Genomic DNA, 19531 nt, shown 5'->3' with positions numbered 1-19531 from the left:
AACAAACTAGAAATTGAAACTATAGGAATACAATTCCGATTGGGCAGTAGTACTCATCTTAGGGTCCAGCTGCAGATTGACGAAGGCATTGTTGGTATTGGTCTTCTCTTGAAATCACTATCCCGAAGCCACGTTACATCACTCTTGATTTTACCAGCTGGAGGTTGATCGCCAAGGACGCTTATCCGGGCGACCATGTTGTTCCGATGAATGAATATGCAAGATGAGAAAAATGTGACAAGATCGAAGCCGAGATGATATGCAACGGGACTACCCATGGATGTATTTGCGCAACAATCAGGCAATAATGCACAGTAAGACAAAACAGAACTGCGGAAATCATTGATTTGTGAACAAAATGTAATTATCTATTCATAGATACCCTTCTCAAAAGTTTCCGTATCATAAAACAAAGCTGATATGGTATTCCCGTTAAATATACGCCCCTCGAGTGCATTAACAGCCTGTCTAGATTAGCTACAGTCAATAAAAGAGTGGCAATTGAGTTACGTACCCTCAGAGCTGATAACTGATTAGTGAATTTGACGAAAACTTTTGCTGGGGCACTTTGCCTATCGATATAGACTCGTTCAACCCGTCCATACTAAAGCTTGTTAGTGGATGTTTTTCAGCCATTGCCACAATTGAACATACCTTTTCACCACATTCATCCCCGATCTCCTGCATCAGACCCCCATCCCCTGATCCTTCTACTTCCTCATCTAAATCCATATTATCTACCATTCCACGCAGCACAATGACTTCTGACATCGGTCCGAATCTGCCTGTTTCCTCCTCCTTAACAACCTTCTTACCACCAATGATCTTTCCTCTGCCCCCCGCATCGCGAAACCCGCCGCCTTCTGCATCGGACTTCTTCTTCCGTTTGTCAAGTTTGACCTGAAGAGGTGTAATCATACCAGAACCATCGGCCCCCAGTCCTGAACCTTTACTCCAGCCATATCTAGACATTAGACGCTCTGCAAACCCTTTTTGACCCGGACGAAGTGATTTTGGCGCATTCTCATCAGCTTCTCCCTCATCTTCCCCGTCTGCTTCGTCTGCAAGAGCTTTATCTAGCTCTGCTTCCGAAGCTGGAAGATCACTTGGCGCCGGCGGTAGGTTATATCGCACTGGTGCTCTGGAAATAGCCCCTGTCAATGGTACTGGTGGAGGTAATGGCTGATCTTCGGGAGGTGGAGGAGGTGGATTAGATTCTGCCCCAAGAGTAGGGCTATAAGAGTCACTTTGTGGGGACTTTGAACGATTCTTAGGAGGAGAATCAATTGGGGGTGGAGCAAATGAATAATTCGGAGGCGGGGCAAATTGGTCTGAAAATCATTAGTCCCATGAGAAAAAGAAGCATGAAAAGAGATCACTTACTACCAATCTTTGGACGATATGATTCCTCGTCATCACTATCGCTTGATGTCTTCCGCGCCATTCTATGAGCATAAAGTCTATCCTTCCACTCTCGTACCTCTCGAACCTTCTCATCACTATTCTTATATTCATCGTAGTTGTTTGGCCGCGAAGGATCGTAAATATCGTCCCAATCTTGCGCGACGGCTTGCTCTTCCCTATTCTTCTTCCTTCGTTTCCTGCCACCTCTTTGCCTTTTCTCTCCAACATAGAATCCATTCACGTCATCATCGTCAGCGGCCCAATCGGCCAAGGTGCTCTTAGAAGTAGGTTTGGCAGTATTGGATGTGGTAGTCTTCGCGACTACTTTGCTCGGTTCATTGGCATTCAGACTGGCAATGGCAGCTTTTGGGAATGTCGATTTCGCTTTTGGCTTTTGAGAAAGCTGTGGTCTCCTCGTGGGTTGAAATCTAAGGGCAGCTATTCAAAAATTGAGTGAGCTGCGCAGAAACGTAGATTGAATTCAAATCATTCATAGCATACCAGCATCAATTTGGGGTTTCTTAGAAGCTTCATCTTCCACTGAATTGAAAACCACAGGTCCTTTGGTAATAGAGCCGGGTGTATCACTCGATGATGGATCTAACAAGTTTGCATAGAGAGAAAGCCCATTCCGTGCAGGAGTAGCATTGGGAGGATTAGACATATTGATATATTAACCATGCAAAAGAAAAGTAGTCAAATGGAGAGGCCGTTGAATGTTGAATTTCAGTTGTTTGCGAAACCACAGCCTGGCGCATAAGGCTGTACCTGGTAGATGTCACCAAAGTCAGGTGACGAGGAGCTTCTGTCCGATAAGGTAAGGACGCCGTGGATAAGAAGTTAAGGAGAGGCGCGGAACCTTTGCGAGCTCGGAAAGCTTAGAAAGTCTGGGAATGGTTCTTATTAATCTCATACGTGACAATCAAGTTTCTCTTCCATCCTAACTTAAACAAAACGACGATATTTGAAATTTTATACCTCATTCGTTAATTCTTCGGATTCTTCAAGTTACATTCTGATCTTGGCTCTATTTCATACCTTGTACTTATCGTCGTCTCAACCAACCATCGTCTACGAACCCACGCAGGCCAAGATGTCTGCTGCTACCCTCGCCAATTCCTTCTCCACTGGCAATACTACCACAGCAATTATTGTCCCAGGAAAGCAACCTCTTACGATTACCTATAAACAGCTCACCGCCGAGATATCCTCATTTCAAAAGAAGCTCGCCAAGCTTGGTGTCACACCACAAGCTGCAGTATCAATTGCTCTACCAAATACCTATGAATTCATTATTGCCTTCTTAGCAGCATCATGGCAAAGAGGAATTGCTGCACCTCTCAACTCCGCATACAAGCAAGAGGAATTCGAATTCTATATTGATGATTTGAGCTCAGCAGTTGCTCTCGTTCCCAAGGATTCGTTTCAGAAAGATGGACCTGCTGTGAGGGCTGCAAGAAAATATAATGCGGCTATTGCAGAATGTTACTGGAATGGCAGTGAGGTTGTTTTGGATGTTAAGGATGAGGGAAAATTGAAGGGGAAAGGAAATCAAAAGGTTGAGCAGGCGCAACCAGATGATGTTGCTTTAGTTTTACATACCAGTGGAACGACGGGAAGACCAAAGGCTGTGCCATTGACACACAGGAACCTCACTACAACTATGAAAAACATACAAGCTACATACAAGCTTACTCCTGCGGATCGTACCATGCTCGTTATGCCTCTATTTCACGTTCATGGACTTTTAGCGGGTTTCCTAGCTCCATTGATGTCCGGTGGTTCTGTCATCGTTCCCCCTAAGTTCTCTGCTTCAGAATTCTGGACCGATTTCATTACACACAAAGCAAATTGGTATACTGCTGTTCCAACTATTCATCAGATTCTCTTGAAGAATCCACCACCCACCACCAAACCCAACATTCGATTCATCCGATCATGTTCTTCCCCTCTGTCTCCAACCACTTTCCACGCTCTGGAAGAAACATACAATGCTCCTGTCCTTGAAGCCTACGCCATGACAGAAGCGTCCCATCAAATGACATCCAATCCTCTTCCACCCGGAAAACGTCAACCTGGCTCTGTGGGAATTGGTCAAGGAGTTGAAGTACGAATTCTCGATGGCGAGGGTAAGGAAGTTCCAATTGGTTCTGAAGGAGAAATTTCTATTCGCGGCGAGAACGTCACGAAAGGTTATCTCAATAATGAGAAAGCCAACAAGGAGTCATTTACCAAAGAAGGATTTTTCAGAACTGGTGATCAAGGAAAAATGGATAAAGATAGATATGTGTTTATCACTGGCCGCATTAAGGAACTTATCAATAAAGGAGGCGAGAAAATCTCTCCTATTGAGCTAGACAATGTTCTAGCCCGTCACCCTGCTGTTTCCGAAGCTGTCAGCTTTGCTATACCCGATGAAATGTATGGCCAAGATGTTGGTGTTGCTATTGTATTGAAGCCAGATCAAAAGTTGACTGCATCAGAGTTGAAGCAATGGGTTGCGGATAAAGTGGCCAAGTTCAAGGTGCCAAAACAGGTATACTTTTCGGATGTCATGCCAAAGACAGCTACAGGAAAGATTCAAAGGAGAATAGTGGCAGATACAATGCTTAAGCAACCTAAGGCTAAATTGTAGAGCTATCTGGCTACCTTTCCAATCCGTTTAAGGGGATAATATCTTTATGCAGATGTGTTCCTAGATGTACTACAAATTTCGTTTTCGTTAATACACATACTTGTGTTTTGATTTCAGAGCATGTTTTTTTTAGTTAGAATTCAATGAAATTTTTCAAGAAATTCGAACCTCTCTGATACAGTAGAATAGTGCATGAATAGTTGCCTGCCACTGAGTACACTACCAGAGTACATCTTTCCCCCTATTCATCACATCTCATTCATCTTTTGTCCCTCTACCCATCAATCCTCGTTATCTTTCTAATCTGCGCGTCACTACAAACGCAAGATCCGTTCTAAGCTAGGTAGGTTTCTCCATATCATCCCTCCATCCCTCCATCCATCACACAAACCATCCTATCGAGATCTCTATTTAAATTTAACCCATAATCCTCCATCTTCCACCTTCCACCTTCCAACTTCCAATGTTTATCTAGCTTCAATCTTCCATTCTTTCTTTCTTTCTTTCTTTCTTTCATCTTATCTCATCTTATTATATTGTATTATTCTATACAAGTTAAACTCATCTTATTTAATCCATCTAATCCTTCTAAGTGATTTTATATGGATATCTAGATTCTAGATTCTTGAATTACTTGTTTATATTTCCTGTTTATGTATCTGTTTGTTTGTATATTATTGACTGATTAGCTACTGACTGACTGACTGACTGACTAACTGACTAACTACTAACTGACTGACTAATTAACTGATTGACTAACTGACTGACTGACTGACTAACTGATTGACTGACTGACTGACTAACTGACTGACTGACTGACTGACTGACTAACTGACTGACTAACTGACTGATTAACTAACTAACTAACTAACTAACTAACTGACTAACTGACTAACTAATCTATATTTTCTACAAAATTTCATCTCATCTCATCTCATCTTGTATTCATTCATATCCCATATCAACTTACCAATCCATCTATACCTACCTAGGTACAATATAACTGCTTTACCCATCCACCTCCTTCCCTCCTTTCCACTCCTCCTTTCCACTCCTTCTTCCAAAGTACTTATCACTCACTACTCACCTCTTCCCCTTCACCATCCGTCTATCAGCATATATCTCTCTCTTCTCTTCTCTTCTCACCTCGCCTCATCTCGCCCTTCCTCTCCTATCTTTCTTCACCACTCTCGGTATTCTCCTCTCCTCTCATCCCTTTCCTCTCCTTTCCACCTTTCCTTTCTACCTGCACTACACTACACTACACGACCGATCCGACCTGATGAGTACTTACGTACACAAGGAGCACAACATCGGACCGAGCGATGGGAGGAGATGAGGCCGAGCCTAACGGGGCGCAGCCAAGGGGCGAAGCTGCGGCGAGGCCGCGGCGAGCGGCGGAGCCCCGCGCAGGCCGCCGGCCGCACGCGCGGTCGCAGGCCCCGCGTCCGGCCGCGGGTCCGCACGCGGCGCGGGCGAGAGGCCCCACGTGCAGCGGAGGCCCCGCGCGGGGTCCGCGCCGGCCGCCGGGCCGCACGCTGCCGAGTCCTCCGCACGCGCCGCCGGCCGCCGCAAGCCCCGCGGCAGGCCGCCGCAGGCCCGCCCCGCCAGAACAAGACAAGACACGCGACGAACGAGAGCCAAGGGCGCGAGGCGCCAGCACGAAGCGCCCAGCACGGAGGGCAAGGAGCGACCGAAGAGCAAAGCAGCCAGCAGGGAGGAGCGAGGAGCCAGAGAGGGCCAGAGCACCACCCAGCGAGAGCAACCAGGACCGACGCAGGGACGAGGCAGCACCACCGAGCACGACCCAGCAACCCACGCAGCCAGGCAGCAACCCACGCAGCCAGCACGACCGAGCACCAGCCAGGCAGCACCACCCAACGAGCAACCCACCCACACAGCACCCAGCACCACCCACGCACCCAAACCCCGGCCGCGGCCACAAGCGCAAGCGCAAGCGCAAGCGCAAGCGCAAGCGCAAGCGCAAGCGCAAGCGCAAGCGCAAGCGCAAGCGCAAGCGCAAGCGCAAGCGCAAGCGCAAGCGCAAGCGCAAGCGCAAGCGCAAGCGCAAGCGCAAGCGCAAGCGCAAGCGCAAGCGCAAGGCCCGCCCAGCACGCACCCAGCCAGAAAGCAAGGCCCAGGCAGGACGCACCCAGCCAGAAAGCAAGGCCCAGGCAGGACGCACCCAGCCAGAAAGCAAGGCCAGCCAGCAAGGCCCAGCCAGCAAGGCCCAGCCAGCAAGCCAGCAACTCCCGCCCCTTCACTCCACTCTGTAACTATCAACCCCATTCATAAATCCAACCCCCTCCCCATCTCCCCATCTCCCCATCTCCCCATCTCCCCATCTCCCCATCTCCCCATCTCCCCATCTCCCATCTCCCATCTCCCCATCTCCCCATCTCCCCCTCCCCATCTCCCCCTCCTCATCTCCCACTCCCTATCTATTAAATAAATACCTACTAAATACCTACTAAATACCTACTAAATACCTACTAAATACCTACTAATACCTACTAAATACCTACTAAATACCTACTAAATACCTACTAAATACCTACTAAATACCTACTAAAAATTATAATCAATAAAGTACCTAGTAAACACAACACAAAACACAACACAAAACACAAATCACAAAATATGAAAATATAAATATAAAACATATAAACATAAAACATAAAAGTATATAAACATAAAACATAAAACAAATAACTTAATATACCAAGAATATCGATATTAATCTCAATATCTATATCAATCTCCAATAACACACTCACACTCACTCACATCCACAACAGTCCTGATATTTATTTCAAGACCCACACTAATCAACTCAAGGATCGAGACGACCCGCATTCTAATTAACTTCATGATACACTACACGGTAGATCTTACAATTACCGATTTATTAAATCACATCAAAACTTGGCAAGGTCGAGAACACACAAGGTCATGTAACAAATAAAGACAGACATTATAGTATTATGGTTTAAAAAAGAGATTCATTATTATTCTCTGCACTTCTCAATTCCAGGGAAACAATATTCAAATGTACAATTTCGGATTCTCTCTTCTCAAAAGCTTAATGTTTCCCACCCATCCCCTTAAATAACTTCATGGAATTTTTCTGTATACCATCAGTGTGACAGGTGCACAAGTAGAGCAACCTCGACAGCAACTGATATGCAAAGCACACGCCCCTAATGATCCTAATGAAGGTGAAAACCGCTCAAAAGCTTATGAAAAGTCATGTAAAACAGAGAGAACGTGGCATATTAGGTCTAATGTGATAATTAAAGGAAAAACGCCGACGTCCCAATGATTTACAACAACATGCTCAAGAAACCTCCGATGACGGAGACACCCATGACTGCCTCGTTAACACCGTAGGAGACAGCAGCACCCTTACTAGAAGAAGCAGAGGCACTTGAGGAAGAGCTGGAGCTGGTTCCGGTTCCGGATTGAGCATTGGCGGTGGTCTTGCAAGTGTAGGTACCTTGGATGTTACCGCTGTCATGCTCAGACTTGAATCCACTGCAGTCAATGGAGGTAGTGGATTGCATGTTGAAACCACCCTTAACGTCGTTAAGCTTTGGCAATTCAGGGCTAGAAGGATAATGTTAGCTAATCCTCACAATACGAGTTTGCATCATTCAAGAACTTACGTGGTGAAGTTTCCAGAGAAATCAATAGCACCTCCAACTTGAGTCAACTCTGGGAAGTTGATAGCATCAAGAGCAGAGTTGTTGGCAATTTGGAAAGCACCTCCAACGGTCTCGAGCATAGGAATGGTGATGTTGGCGAGGGATGGGTTAGCAACGAAAGCCAATCCACCTTGTCCGTTGGCAGTGTTACCGACGGATGTCAAGTTTGGTGCATTGAGACTGGTGAAGTAGTTCTCGTAGAAACCGAGGGATCCGTTGACAACGGCCAAAGATGGAATGCTGACACTGGAGACGTTACGGAAGGTCATGTTGGCAGCCCAGATCAAGTTAGGGAAGCTAACATCCAAGTTCTTTCCGTTGGAATCGATGTTGAGAAGAGTGGTGACATTTCCAACTTGGGTGCTGAAGGTCTTGAGACGGTTGTTGTTGTTGATGTTCAAGGTGTCAACGGTGTTCAAGTTGATACCATCGAGAGTGCTCAAGAAGGTGTTGGTAATGGTGACACTCTTGGCGGTGCTAACGGCATTGGTGAAAGTGAGAGCTGGGAGAGCTGGAAGAGCAGCCCAGTTGATCGTTCCAATGGTGTCAAGGACGGAGAATTGGAGGGTAGACAGAAGAGTCAAATTGCTCAAGCCGAAAGTATCATCAATGGTGGTAAGAGAAGTACTTGAAAGGGATGTAATGGCTCCGTTGTTCTCGACCATCAAGCTACCTTCGATATGTTCAGGTCCATTGAGTTGAATGGTACCAGATGCGGTAGTACTGATGACAACGTCACCAGAGATGGTTTTGCAATCGGCCAAAGCGGTGGCATCAGCAGCACTGTTGATGGTGGCAGTTGCTTGGGAGCAAACAGAGGCGGTTGTAGCAGCTAAATGGAAAAACGTCTGTTAGTATTTATATTATCTTGATTCGCCATTCTCCCGTTTACATTACGAGGCACCACAGATCGAATTGATTACTCTCCTGGTGCCCCTTGATGCACAGTATCCAACCTCTGAATGTATTGATGAAAGATTGAAAACTTACCAGAAACAGTGCCGACGACTGCGAGAGCCGGGAGAAGGGCTTTGGAGAACATGGTTGATTTGAAGTAGCTTCTACAGTGACTTCGCAATTGTTAGTTCAATTTTGGTAAGAAGAATGCAAAAAGTGTTGATCGAAGATGAATAAATTTGGGATGAAGTTGGAAGATTGTTCAATGGAGGACGAAGTGGCTAATGATCCGAATTCCTGAAGAAGGTGGTGCGAGAAATTTGAAAGCGAGGTGCAAATGCAAGAACCAACTTGTTGAAGGAAGGAAGGGAAGGAATCAAACAATCAAATACACGAGAGATGTGACGGAGGAAGGAATTGATGGATGGATTGACCGATTATTGTAATGAGTGATGATCGAAATGACTGGAAGTGAATGTATACTCTCATTCATCCAAGAGGAAGGAGATGATGATGATGGAAAGCTTTCAAGAAATCGACTCACCCTTTTGATTTGATTGATGTTGATGAAATTACTCTTTCTCTTTTCGACAATTATACGTAGATAGATCCTTCTGTGCGTGTCGGATTGTTGAGTGCGATTTGAATATTATTAATGTAAGTGAGTGATAGAATCTTAACGACAGTAATGAAGTGGTGGAAAGAAAGCAATGGGAAAGAAGACGACGATATGAACTTTTTTCGAAGAGAGAGAGAAGGAATCCGGTTCCAAAAAGAAGTGGGTGGCTTTTTCTTCAAAAAGGTTACAGGCGTAGGAAATGAAATCCAATCAAATGAAATTCTATTTCTTCCCTCAGAAGTTGGCAGGGCGGCCGGAAGTGGTCAAAATCCCTAGTCACTCATAAAAAAAGGGGAGGATCCTAGTACGAGAGGCTTGTTTTAGTCGTGAGTTCCTAGTGAAGGAGAGTGAAGTTTGAAAAAGTTACGAAAGTTAAAAGAGGTCACGGGAGATGTGATTGGCTGCGAGGGACGCTTGGTATGAGTATTCCTGTTTATCTCTTACCCGATTCGGCAAAAGCTCTTGCTTGTTTTAGTTTCCTTTACTTGGTAAAAGCTCGCTATCTAGGTAGGTACGGGTCGGTGCACCGCGGGTATATAAAAGGATCTAGAACTTTAGTCTATTCCCCTTTAGTCCGTTCTAGGTAGTATTACTCATCACTGGAGCCTTCATTAGGTCATTATCCATCTGAATGTGATCTCAATGGATCTAATAATACAAATGTGAATACCTCCCGGTCCACTTCCCATGCCAACGACCCTTACCTAGCTAGGTACGAATCTACTTTTTATGGAGACTCGGAAATGAAGAAGTGGATGAATATCAGCACATCACAATCATACCTACCACCTACATACTACTTCCAGTTACACCTGACCAGTACATGGTGGAAAGCTTGTTGTTCTTCTTGTTGACCTTGTTCAAAGGGTACAGTTCACAGCACATTTCTTCCACTATTGAATCTCAAGATCAAATGAATATCTTCTTCGTGGGATTCTATATCATCTCGTTATCTTGTTATCTGGATGATTACGACTGAGTTAAAACCACCGAGTGATACGTTGAGGAGTATCAGTCTCTAGGATTGTTGCGCATCATTCCAATGAATGGCTTGAGAACCTCTTCCTTTTCATAGTACGACGTACGGCACAGGGACGACTCTTGGAAGATGCACTACACCATCCAACATCATAACATTACTGGCTGGTGAAAGTGTATACGGTACTAGGTAGGTAAATCAGTCACTAGTGGATCTTGGATTCGTTGTCCAGGACGAATCTCTCATGTACTGTGAAGACGCTTCATCGTTCATCGTTCATCATTCATCATTCATCCAAAATAACTTGGATGAGGAGTTTCAATGGATTGATCGCTGGCCTGGTGGTTTTAGATTGATCCTTGGTGATGATTACGATATCCCTTGGGTACCGACCGGTATTCTTATTTCATACCAAAGGAGTTTCTAACGTCTAACTACCTAATATAGACATAGGAATCTTAACCTTACTCTGCTTCTCTCAGACTTCTTGTCTTATACTAATCATATAAATAGCTTTTCTCCAACGCTTGAATGCTTCAGAGTTTATGGATTTTATATACTAGGTAATCAGTCAACTACATATACCTCTTACGATCATGACCTCCTTCATACCCATACTACAATGTATCTTTGACGGATAAAACATTACGATTCATCCGTGGCCAAACTCCATCTTGAACAATGGAATTGTTTACCAACAATCCAATCCTACTCTATCAATTATGAAAATTAAACTCATCTCAATCAAGTTAGACATCATTTGCCATTTTATTTCTCCTGCAAGTGACAAGCATCTCGTAATCACTCTGATGCACCTTGGTCCGAGTGCTCAACGTTAGTCCAAGATTTCAAGCAGACCAAAGATTACCCCTGAAAATGATTTGGGATGTTCGACTCCGTACATCTTGGGTCCGAGATGGCTCGATGCATGCATGCATGATTGGTTCGATGAGTTGATAAATGGATCTTCCCCAATTCTTTTTTCTAACACCTAGATAGGTAGTGTAGTCAACCTAGTACGGAGTATTCTGTATTCCTTTTCCAAGGTTCCAAGGTTCCCTTCTTATTGTTCGATATGATGTTGATTACCGTACCGGTATGTATGTGTATGTACTCGAGTAATTGATTTTGTAGTTCCAAGGCGAGGATGAGGATGAGGATGAGGACTTGGGTACTTGAGTAGTGGATTGTGGATTGTGGATTATGGATTATGAATTATGAATAGGTGGACAGTGGATAGATACAAGATTCAAGATGCGGCCAGCATGAATACCTAGGTAGGTAGGTAGTGAAGTTTTGTGCTGTAACTTGTTACTTGTTACTGTGAACTATGTAGGTAGCTACAGTGCCTCGTCCGCTAGCGAGCTTAAGCAACAACCATTCGTTCGTTTGTTCGTTCGTTCCTAAGTCGAGACAGACGGATAAACGGATGGATGGATGGATGGATGGATGGATAGATGGAAAGATGAATAGATAGATAGATGAATGAACATTGAATACTAGGTACGAATTTGATGGATAGAGGTAGGTAGGTAGATAAATAGATAGATAAATAGGTAGAAAGGTAGGTAGATAGGTAGGTAGATAGGTAGGTAGATAGGTAGGTAGATAGATAGGTAGATAGATAGATAGGTAGGTAGATATTTTATTCTCTTTTCGAGATTTTAGATTTTAGGTATTTTATTATTTTCAATACGGGGAATCGGGATGAGATTCAGATTTGAGATTTGAAAGTAAGATTTGAAAATGTTCTGGAATTGAGAGGGGAGGGGAGGGAGGCGAGGAGAAATTATCTCATTCTTTTCTTTAAGATTTAATACTATATTTATTATATTATTATATAAAGATCTTTTTTTACATTTCTTTCTTTCTTCTTTCTTATTCGCCTCTCTCTTTGTCTAGATAGGTATCTATCGATATATACCTAGGTAGATAATATACGGATACGGGAGAATACGAATTATACGAGGTAGATTTATAAAATGAGTTAGTCTTGGTTTTACTTGTTGTTTGTTGTTTAGTTGTTCGTTTGTTTAAATTATATATTTTTATATTGTTTTTTGTTTGTTTTTATATAGTATAGTATAATATAGTATAATATAGTATAATATAATATAATATAATATAATATAATATAATATAATATAACATAATATAATATAATATAATATAATATAATATAATATAATATAATATAATATAATATAATATAATATAAGTACCTAGATAATAGTAAGTTATAAGTTACAAATTAAAAAAGAATTCTTAATTATAAAATAAAATACTCTACTTTACTCGTTTTATAATCAAAAATCAAGATTAAATCCCTAAGAATATTTATTAATAGATAATTTAGAAAATTATGTTTATACTTATTTTGAGAATCTATTCTAATTAATTATTATAGAGTGATTTTATTTTTAAATAGTTATAGTTACGATTGATATTTATAAATAGATATTCAGATAGATGATATAATATAATATAAAATCGTAGCTTGAAATTTGATTGAGAAATCTTCAAATTCGATTTTTTTCTTTTGAATTTATTTATAGTATTTTGAATATATATATAGAATAGATGTATAGATATCTAACTATAATATACTAGTAAACTATTCTATATATCTACTCGAAAGTTAATTATCTTCCTCTTCTCTTTTCTCTTTCTATAAGCCTTAGGTTCTAAAAACTCTAATATCTAATTTCTAACAATTTGTTTATTCGTTTATATATATAGTTATATCTATTTACATACTTATCTATATATACACCTATATATTCCCTTCGTATATATATAAAATTAATCCTATACTTTATACGTACTCTCTCTAGAGTCTTCAGCTATACGCGTTATTATAACGAATTATTATTTCTATCTTTCTAAGGGCCCGTTCGGATCGATTTGTTTTTGGATATTAGACTAATATATTAGCCTAATATAGTGTTTATCGAACATAATATTGAGCTCAATATATATTAGACTATATTAGATCTAATATGTAACTAAAATATTTCGAAATAAACATAATATTTGAACTAATAAAATATTGAGTTAAATAATCTTAAAATAACAAATATAACAAATTTTCTCAACTTTTCTCATACAATAACTAACAACAACTTTTGAAATCTAATTAAGCAAATATATTTGAGAAAAAGCATTATCTTCTTCATTTTCAACTCAACCTTACATATCCCAATATTATTCCAAATATATTAGCTTCATCTAAATACATATTAGCTTCAATATTTCAAACCCCTTATCATTTTATTATTATTAGAGATTTCACTAATAAAATAAAAAATCGATCCGAACGAACCCTAAGTCGTAATGACTCGAGTAGGTCTACTATCTATCTACTATTTATTAGAGTATGAAATAATTCGAGATTCGAGATTCGAGATTATTAAATAAATAAATGAGAGATATAAATAACCCATCATCTATATCGTATACTCGTATGAAGTATATAGATTTTTACAGAGTACTTTACTCCTTTTTTTACTCACTCATCTGTTTTATTTTGTTTTTATCGATCGATTATAAGGGCTGTTTTTAATGAGGGCCTGAGTCTGTATACAAGTACTTTTCATATTAAAAATCATTTATTTTAGAATTCAATATTTAATTTAATTAATATTATTATGTATTTAAAATTTTATATATAAATAGATTTTAATATATAATTTTATAATAATTTTAGATTCTTTATAAACTTTTCTAAACTAATTAAAATCTAAGAGGAATTATTGTTATTTAAAATTATTATAAAAAATAATACTTATTTCAAAGATTGAAATTCTATATAAGATTTATTAATTAAATCTTTTATTAAAATCAATAAAATTAATATCAAAATAATTATTCAATAAATATTTAAAATCGGTGTGAATTTCAAAGTTTTATAAAGATTATTTTAATTATATCATATTTATAAAAATAGGGAATAAAGTATAATTTTGATAAGGAAATTTGCTTAAATTTAATCCGGGCTCTCATCAAAAATATGCCCTTGTATATTCGTATAAAGTATATATAGGTTTTCTCAGAGTACTTTACTTCTCTTTTTACTTACTTATCTATTTTGTTTTGTTTTTATTGATCGATTAATTAGTTGATTAATGAATAATTCATTTTTCCGTATATAAAGTATACACTTATGTATATGTATATATATTCTTCTTCTTTTGAAGATTATGAATGGATTTTTAAGAAATTTTTAGGAGATTTGATTTATAGATGAATGGATCATTAGGTATTTGTTTTAAGGGGAGGAGAGAAATACAGTCTACTATACGTATATCTAGGTAGGTACCTAGGGATATCTACTCGATTGATTGACTAAAAGCTAAAAACAAAAGAAGATGAAGAAGAAAATAAAAGACTAATAATATAAGTAGATAAGGCTTGAAGGTTGGAAGGAAACGAGAATATTAACGCTTGGGGAAATATACCTACCAAATAGATACTTATCCGGTGAGTACCGAGTCTAGTCCGGTCTATATCTATCTGTCTTTCTGTCTGTCTTTCTATCTATTGATCGACTGGCATGATTGGAATTTTATATAGAGGTGGATATAAATATGGGATACAGGTACATTTCTTGTCTTGTCTTGTCTTTTTATTTCATACTTGCTATGCTATGGTATAGAATGTGATGCATATGTAGCCAAGGCAGAGTAAGGCAATTCGGTGATGGAAAAATATTAGGTACCTGGGTACACGACATATTTGTGTCTAGAGTTCAATATGTATGTATGTATGCGGACATATGTCGCATGGAGATCTTTGATGGTCATTTGGATGGGGTTATGCATGTATATGTATGTATGTACTGTACTGTACTGATTTTGTAAATAGTAGGTACTTACTTGTATGCTGAGCTTGGATTTGGGTGGGTGGGGAGGTAGGTGGTATATCTCCTTCTGTACTTGGTATCTACCTAGGTATTATGCGGAATTGTTAGGTGAGTGGATGGATGAGTGAATGGATGAGTGGATGGATGAACAATTAAGATTGGGATCAAGAATGGGAATTGGGAATTGGGAATTGGAAATTGGGAATGGAGAATGGAGAATGCAGAATTGGAAACGAACGAAACGAATGTCAAGTGATGGATGATATGTATGTGTATACGCATGTACTATCTGTATCTTTAAGTATTTAGATATAGTATGTACATGTACATGTATCATGTATCATGTATGTACATATCAAGTCATGTGCTCCTGTACACAGCGAGGTACAGCGGATATATTCATTTTGTATCATGTGGTTGTGGTTGTGATTGAGCGCATATAGAATGTACAGCGGAAATGTTTCTTGCTGGGTGGTTGGATGTGTGGTTGGATGTGTGGATATGTATATTGTTCTATTTTGTTCGGTTTGATTTATGGATATTATGTGTTGTACCGGAGCTGGATTCGTTCAATTGGTGGGTGGGTAGGTGGGTATGATGTTGGTATTGTGAGGGGATGGATAGATGGACAGATGGATAGATGAAGATGAAGATGGTGATTATCAAGTTGTTGTAGGGAATCTCTCCCTCTCCCTCTCCCCCTCCCTCTCTCCAGGACAACATTGGGAAGAGTAGGCAGATACACAGACGGATGAATTGAAAGTGAAATGCTAAATGGATAGAGAAACAAAATTTGACATTCCATTCACGATGCTCTAGAACACTGCTCGTGGCTCTCGATATCAATGTTGCTGATACTTGCATATCTACACATGTAGAATGAATACTGCACCTGTCAAGACACACACATAAGCATATTACCATTATACATCCACAACATCGAATATGCAAGTATGTAGATACCTAGGTATTAATGCGTCAAACACCGGATACAAAAACCGTTTTGTTTCATCTCATCTCGTCGCATCTTGTCTGGTCTGGTCTGGTCTGGTCTGGTCTGGTCTGGTCTGGTCTGGTCTGGTCTGGTCTGGTCTGGTCTCGTTTCGTTTCGTTACGTACATTATCTGAATACATTACAACTTCCCCTCTCTTTACAATCAGTTTGAGATATCCAGTATCGTGCCCATTGCGTCGATATTTCGGGAGTTGTGATTTTCTTTGTTTATATTCGTTAGTCACTATGTATGTAGTTCTGGCCTCGATCCATACTATTATGATATGGTTTATTGGAGGTGTGTGTATATGTATTCATATCTGGTGGATTGGAGTGACTGAGTTGGCTGTTTTAGGAATGGTATACTTGTGGAGAGATGAGAGATGAAGGATAGAATGGGGTGTGTGAGGTGTGTGAGGTGTGAAAGAGGATAATGAAGCAACGCACCACAGACTATAGGGGGCAGGGGGTGGAAGTGAATTGAGTTTACATATGAGGACTCAAGACTAAGTGGATGTATTTAGATAGGTATGTATACGACAACGCAAATAATTATCAATTGAACAGTATAAAATGTGACTTATCAATAGAAAGATTAAGAGTCTGGATCTGTACTATACAATAGTGAGAAAAGCATTTGGCGCTGTTTGTGATATTGTATATTTCAATCTTGCGTATGTGTACCGAGACATTAAAGTATGAATTGCAAGATGACATTATCCCCTTTCAGTGTGCTGTATTTTGCAATTTGTCCTGACTTCGCATCCTGAGTCCTATCGTCAAATTTCCATAACCTTAAGCTGTATTTCCATGAAAACTCCATTCATTAATCTTCCTATTCATATCAAGGAGGTTAATTATCTCTTCCCTTTTCTCTGGATAGTATCCAGTAGTGTATGCTGCAATGTGCAGTTGTATACATGCACAACCTTCTAAGATCAAGAATATTCTTCAAGGGTAGTGATATCAGTATCTTCTACTCGCCACATGTACCACATGAAGATAGTCCTGGTAGTGTTGTTAGCTTTTTGTAACAAGGCTCAATCGACAATTGTGGGAGTCTATGAAGGCAGGATACGGAGCGCAGATGGAACTCTCGTGCGTAAATTCTGTGAGCTAACAAGATACCGAGGGCAAGGAGAAGGTCTAGAACTGAGAGGGGACTTAAATAGAAATATGGCATCTGAATTTTCGGATGAGTGAACTGTCACACATCATCAAGATACAAAAGTGAAGTATTCGCATGGCAATTGGATAGAGTTTGGACTCGCTGGAGATCTCACCCAAGAGAACAACAAAAACGAGCCCATAAAAAAACCCACCTATATGGACTAAACTTCTCAGCCATCTCTTCCATTTCCTTCTCCGACATATACTTCCATTTTCCACCCCCTTTTGCTCCCTTTCCCGCTTTTTTCAATTTCTCAACATCCCTTCCAACGAGCGCAGCCATTCCTCTTTGAACTCCTAGATCTCCAGTACTGAAAACATCTAGACGTTTGAGAGCAAAACAGGCAAACATTTCGACGCTCCATTTACCGAGACCACGTACTTGGATTAGGGAATCGAAAACTTCTTCGTAGGAGGCAGTGAGAAGGAAGGGGGTAGTTAAGTCGCCACTGGTGAATTTGAGGGCGAGACCGGAGATGTACTCGGCTTTTCGTTGAGAGAGGCCGGCGGTGCGGACTGAGTTTGTTAGTGAGAAGGGGAGGTAAAAGAGGGTTAGAAAGGTAAGTTGAATGGGTAGGAGTATGAAGATATTGAGGTTGGAGATAATGTATAAGTAAAGGATTGTGCTCACGATTAGCTATGTCAGTAGCTACAATAGCAGAAGGGGTAGGAAATGTATGAGCGGATGGATCTGAATCAGAGGGATTGAAGAGAGCTACAAATTTAGCCTTGATAGATTTGGCTGCTGCACCAGAGACCTAATTCCATGTCAGGACTATACATATACGAAGAAAAAATTGTTTGTTTCTAAGATCTTTCCTACCTGTTGCGATATAATCCCACTGACTAACGCCCTGAACGGTTCAATCTCTTCAGCTAACCCCTCAGCGGAGAACATCTTACATGGGTGTTTCTCAATGATTGGCTTCAACTTGGGCTCAACTTTGATCAAGTGCTCTATAGCTTTGTTCAAAACATCGGAGGTTGATACTTTTACTGAAGGTAGCTTCGACGGAGATACTTCGTCCATAGATTTATTGGCAAGGAGTCGATGAGTTTCAGGTGTTACCAAGGGAGCATTTGTTCCATTAAGAACTGCAAGACGATCAACGGGAATAGAAGGTGGAGGCATACTATCATCAATGTCTTTATAAGGACTAGACATTGACCCGATAGCTGCCGGAGTGGGAGTCACTGGAGGTGGAAGAATTGGAGAGGTCTTCTTTTTCTTTGGGGTTGATATAGGTGCATTTTTGGTGGATAGGGACTCGGACGATTCATTCGAAGCAATTTTCCTCTTTTTGGGGTCTGGTTTCATGGGAGGCAGAGAAGGTTCGGATTCTTCTGGAGATATAGCCTCCTTTTTCGGGGGGCTTGATAGTATGGGAAGTAGTGAAGAATCTGGTATCTCTGAAGATACAGCCTTTCTCTTCCTGCTGGCTTTCACCTTAGCTCCTGTTGGGCCATTTCCAATGATAGCCTTGGTAGTTTTCCCCATAGGAGAAGCAGACGTAGTTGCAGATAGTTTCTCGGTGATAATAGAAGCTGCACTTAAACGAGCTGATCGTCTTGTAGACATTTTGTATTGTTTTGGTGATTGCAGAGAAAAGTGTTTAATTGATGAATTGATGAATCTGAATGACAGAACTCTGTGTAGCCTAATTACTGAATTGTAAGCAAGATATTTCCACTATCTCAAGGTATTAGTGATTTGATCAATACTTCAGAGTGACAGATACCTGCATGCTCATTCACATATTTGATCTCAAACAAACAGATGATTATCTCGACTTCAGATGATAACTCCAACTCTACTGTAAGCTCAAGTACCATACCTATGTTTCAAATTCATTGGAAAATAGTCAATTCACGTGATGACTCCTTTTTTGGCCAGGTAATCCGATCCAGATAGAGGCGAACTCGCGAGTCCGGACATTGATTGACATACAGGAAGGAAAAATTGGCATGGGCATGGGCATTGGCAAACGCAACACAAGCAATATACCTTGATAAGAGTACGAATATCAGACGGTAGTGTATGTAAAAAAATCATTCCAGCATTAATCGATAGATAGTGGTGTGGGTGGCAGTGAATAACACAACACTTTCAACAGCTCAAACGTATATGAGTGAATATATTGTACGTATATCTCAAGTATAAAAGAAAATACTCAATATATACTTCTCCTCTCCATCTTCCCAACTTCTCCTTCTGTGTGGAGTTCCCCTCAAAATTCAATAAATATTACAAAGGTCTAGTTCCTCTCT

At 40.5% G+C, this 19531-nt stretch overlaps 5 protein-coding genes across 5 annotated transcripts; 2 read left to right on the top strand and 3 right to left on the bottom strand.

The window, feature by feature from the left end:
- Positions 1-340: 340 nt before the first annotated feature.
- EAE98_009055 (uncharacterized protein) lies at positions 341-2314 on the bottom strand. Its single transcript, XM_038956676.1, has 5 exons — positions 1906-2314; positions 1384-1842; positions 655-1331; positions 515-604; positions 341-464 (listed from the first exon to the last, which is right to left on the bottom strand). Exons 1-5 carry the CDS (start codon positions 2066-2068, stop codon positions 369-371), a joined length of 1485 nt encoding a protein of 494 aa, XP_038807046.1. The 5' UTR covers positions 2069-2314; the 3' UTR covers positions 341-368.
- A 183-nt stretch (positions 2315-2497) lies between these two features.
- On the top strand, positions 2498-4039 carry EAE98_009054 (uncharacterized protein; the record flags this gene model as incomplete). Its single annotated transcript, XM_038956675.1, has 1 exon — positions 2498-4039. The coding sequence occupies one exon, from the start codon at positions 2498-2500 to the stop codon at positions 4037-4039; it is 1542 nt and encodes a 513-aa protein (XP_038807045.1).
- A 653-nt stretch (positions 4040-4692) lies between these two features.
- Positions 4693-6315, top strand: EAE98_009053 (uncharacterized protein; the record flags this gene model as incomplete). Its single annotated transcript, XM_038956674.1, has 2 exons — positions 4693-4700; positions 5343-6315. The coding sequence occupies 2 exons, from the start codon at positions 4693-4695 to the stop codon at positions 6313-6315; spliced, it is 981 nt and encodes a 326-aa protein (XP_038807044.1).
- A 653-nt stretch (positions 6316-6968) lies between these two features.
- EAE98_009052 (uncharacterized protein) lies at positions 6969-9475 on the bottom strand. Its single transcript, XM_038956673.1, has 4 exons — positions 9185-9475; positions 8734-8813; positions 7705-8575; positions 6969-7645 (listed from the first exon to the last, which is right to left on the bottom strand). The coding sequence occupies exons 2-4, from the start codon at positions 8783-8785 to the stop codon at positions 7363-7365; spliced, it is 1206 nt and encodes a 401-aa protein (XP_038807043.1). The 5' UTR covers positions 8786-8813; positions 9185-9475; the 3' UTR covers positions 6969-7362.
- Positions 9476-16676: 7201 nt separating this feature from the next.
- On the bottom strand, positions 16677-19257 carry EAE98_009051 (uncharacterized protein). The gene is made up of 5 exons (XM_038956672.1): positions 19007-19257; positions 18087-18953; positions 17895-18021; positions 17416-17779; positions 16677-17101 (listed from the first exon to the last, which is right to left on the bottom strand). The coding sequence occupies exons 1-5, from the start codon at positions 19094-19096 to the stop codon at positions 17032-17034; spliced, it is 1518 nt and encodes a 505-aa protein (XP_038807042.1). The 5' UTR covers positions 19097-19257; the 3' UTR covers positions 16677-17031.
- Between the last annotated feature and the right edge of the window lie 274 nt (positions 19258-19531).

Source organism: Botrytis deweyae (genome assembly GCF_014898535.1).
Source record: "Botrytis deweyae strain B1 chromosome Unknown BDEW_025, whole genome shotgun sequence".
NCBI lineage: Eukaryota > Fungi > Ascomycota > Leotiomycetes > Helotiales > Sclerotiniaceae > Botrytis > Botrytis deweyae.
The sequence above is the reverse complement of the archived record's forward strand: the minus strand, read 5'-3'. Positions and strand labels throughout refer to the sequence as shown.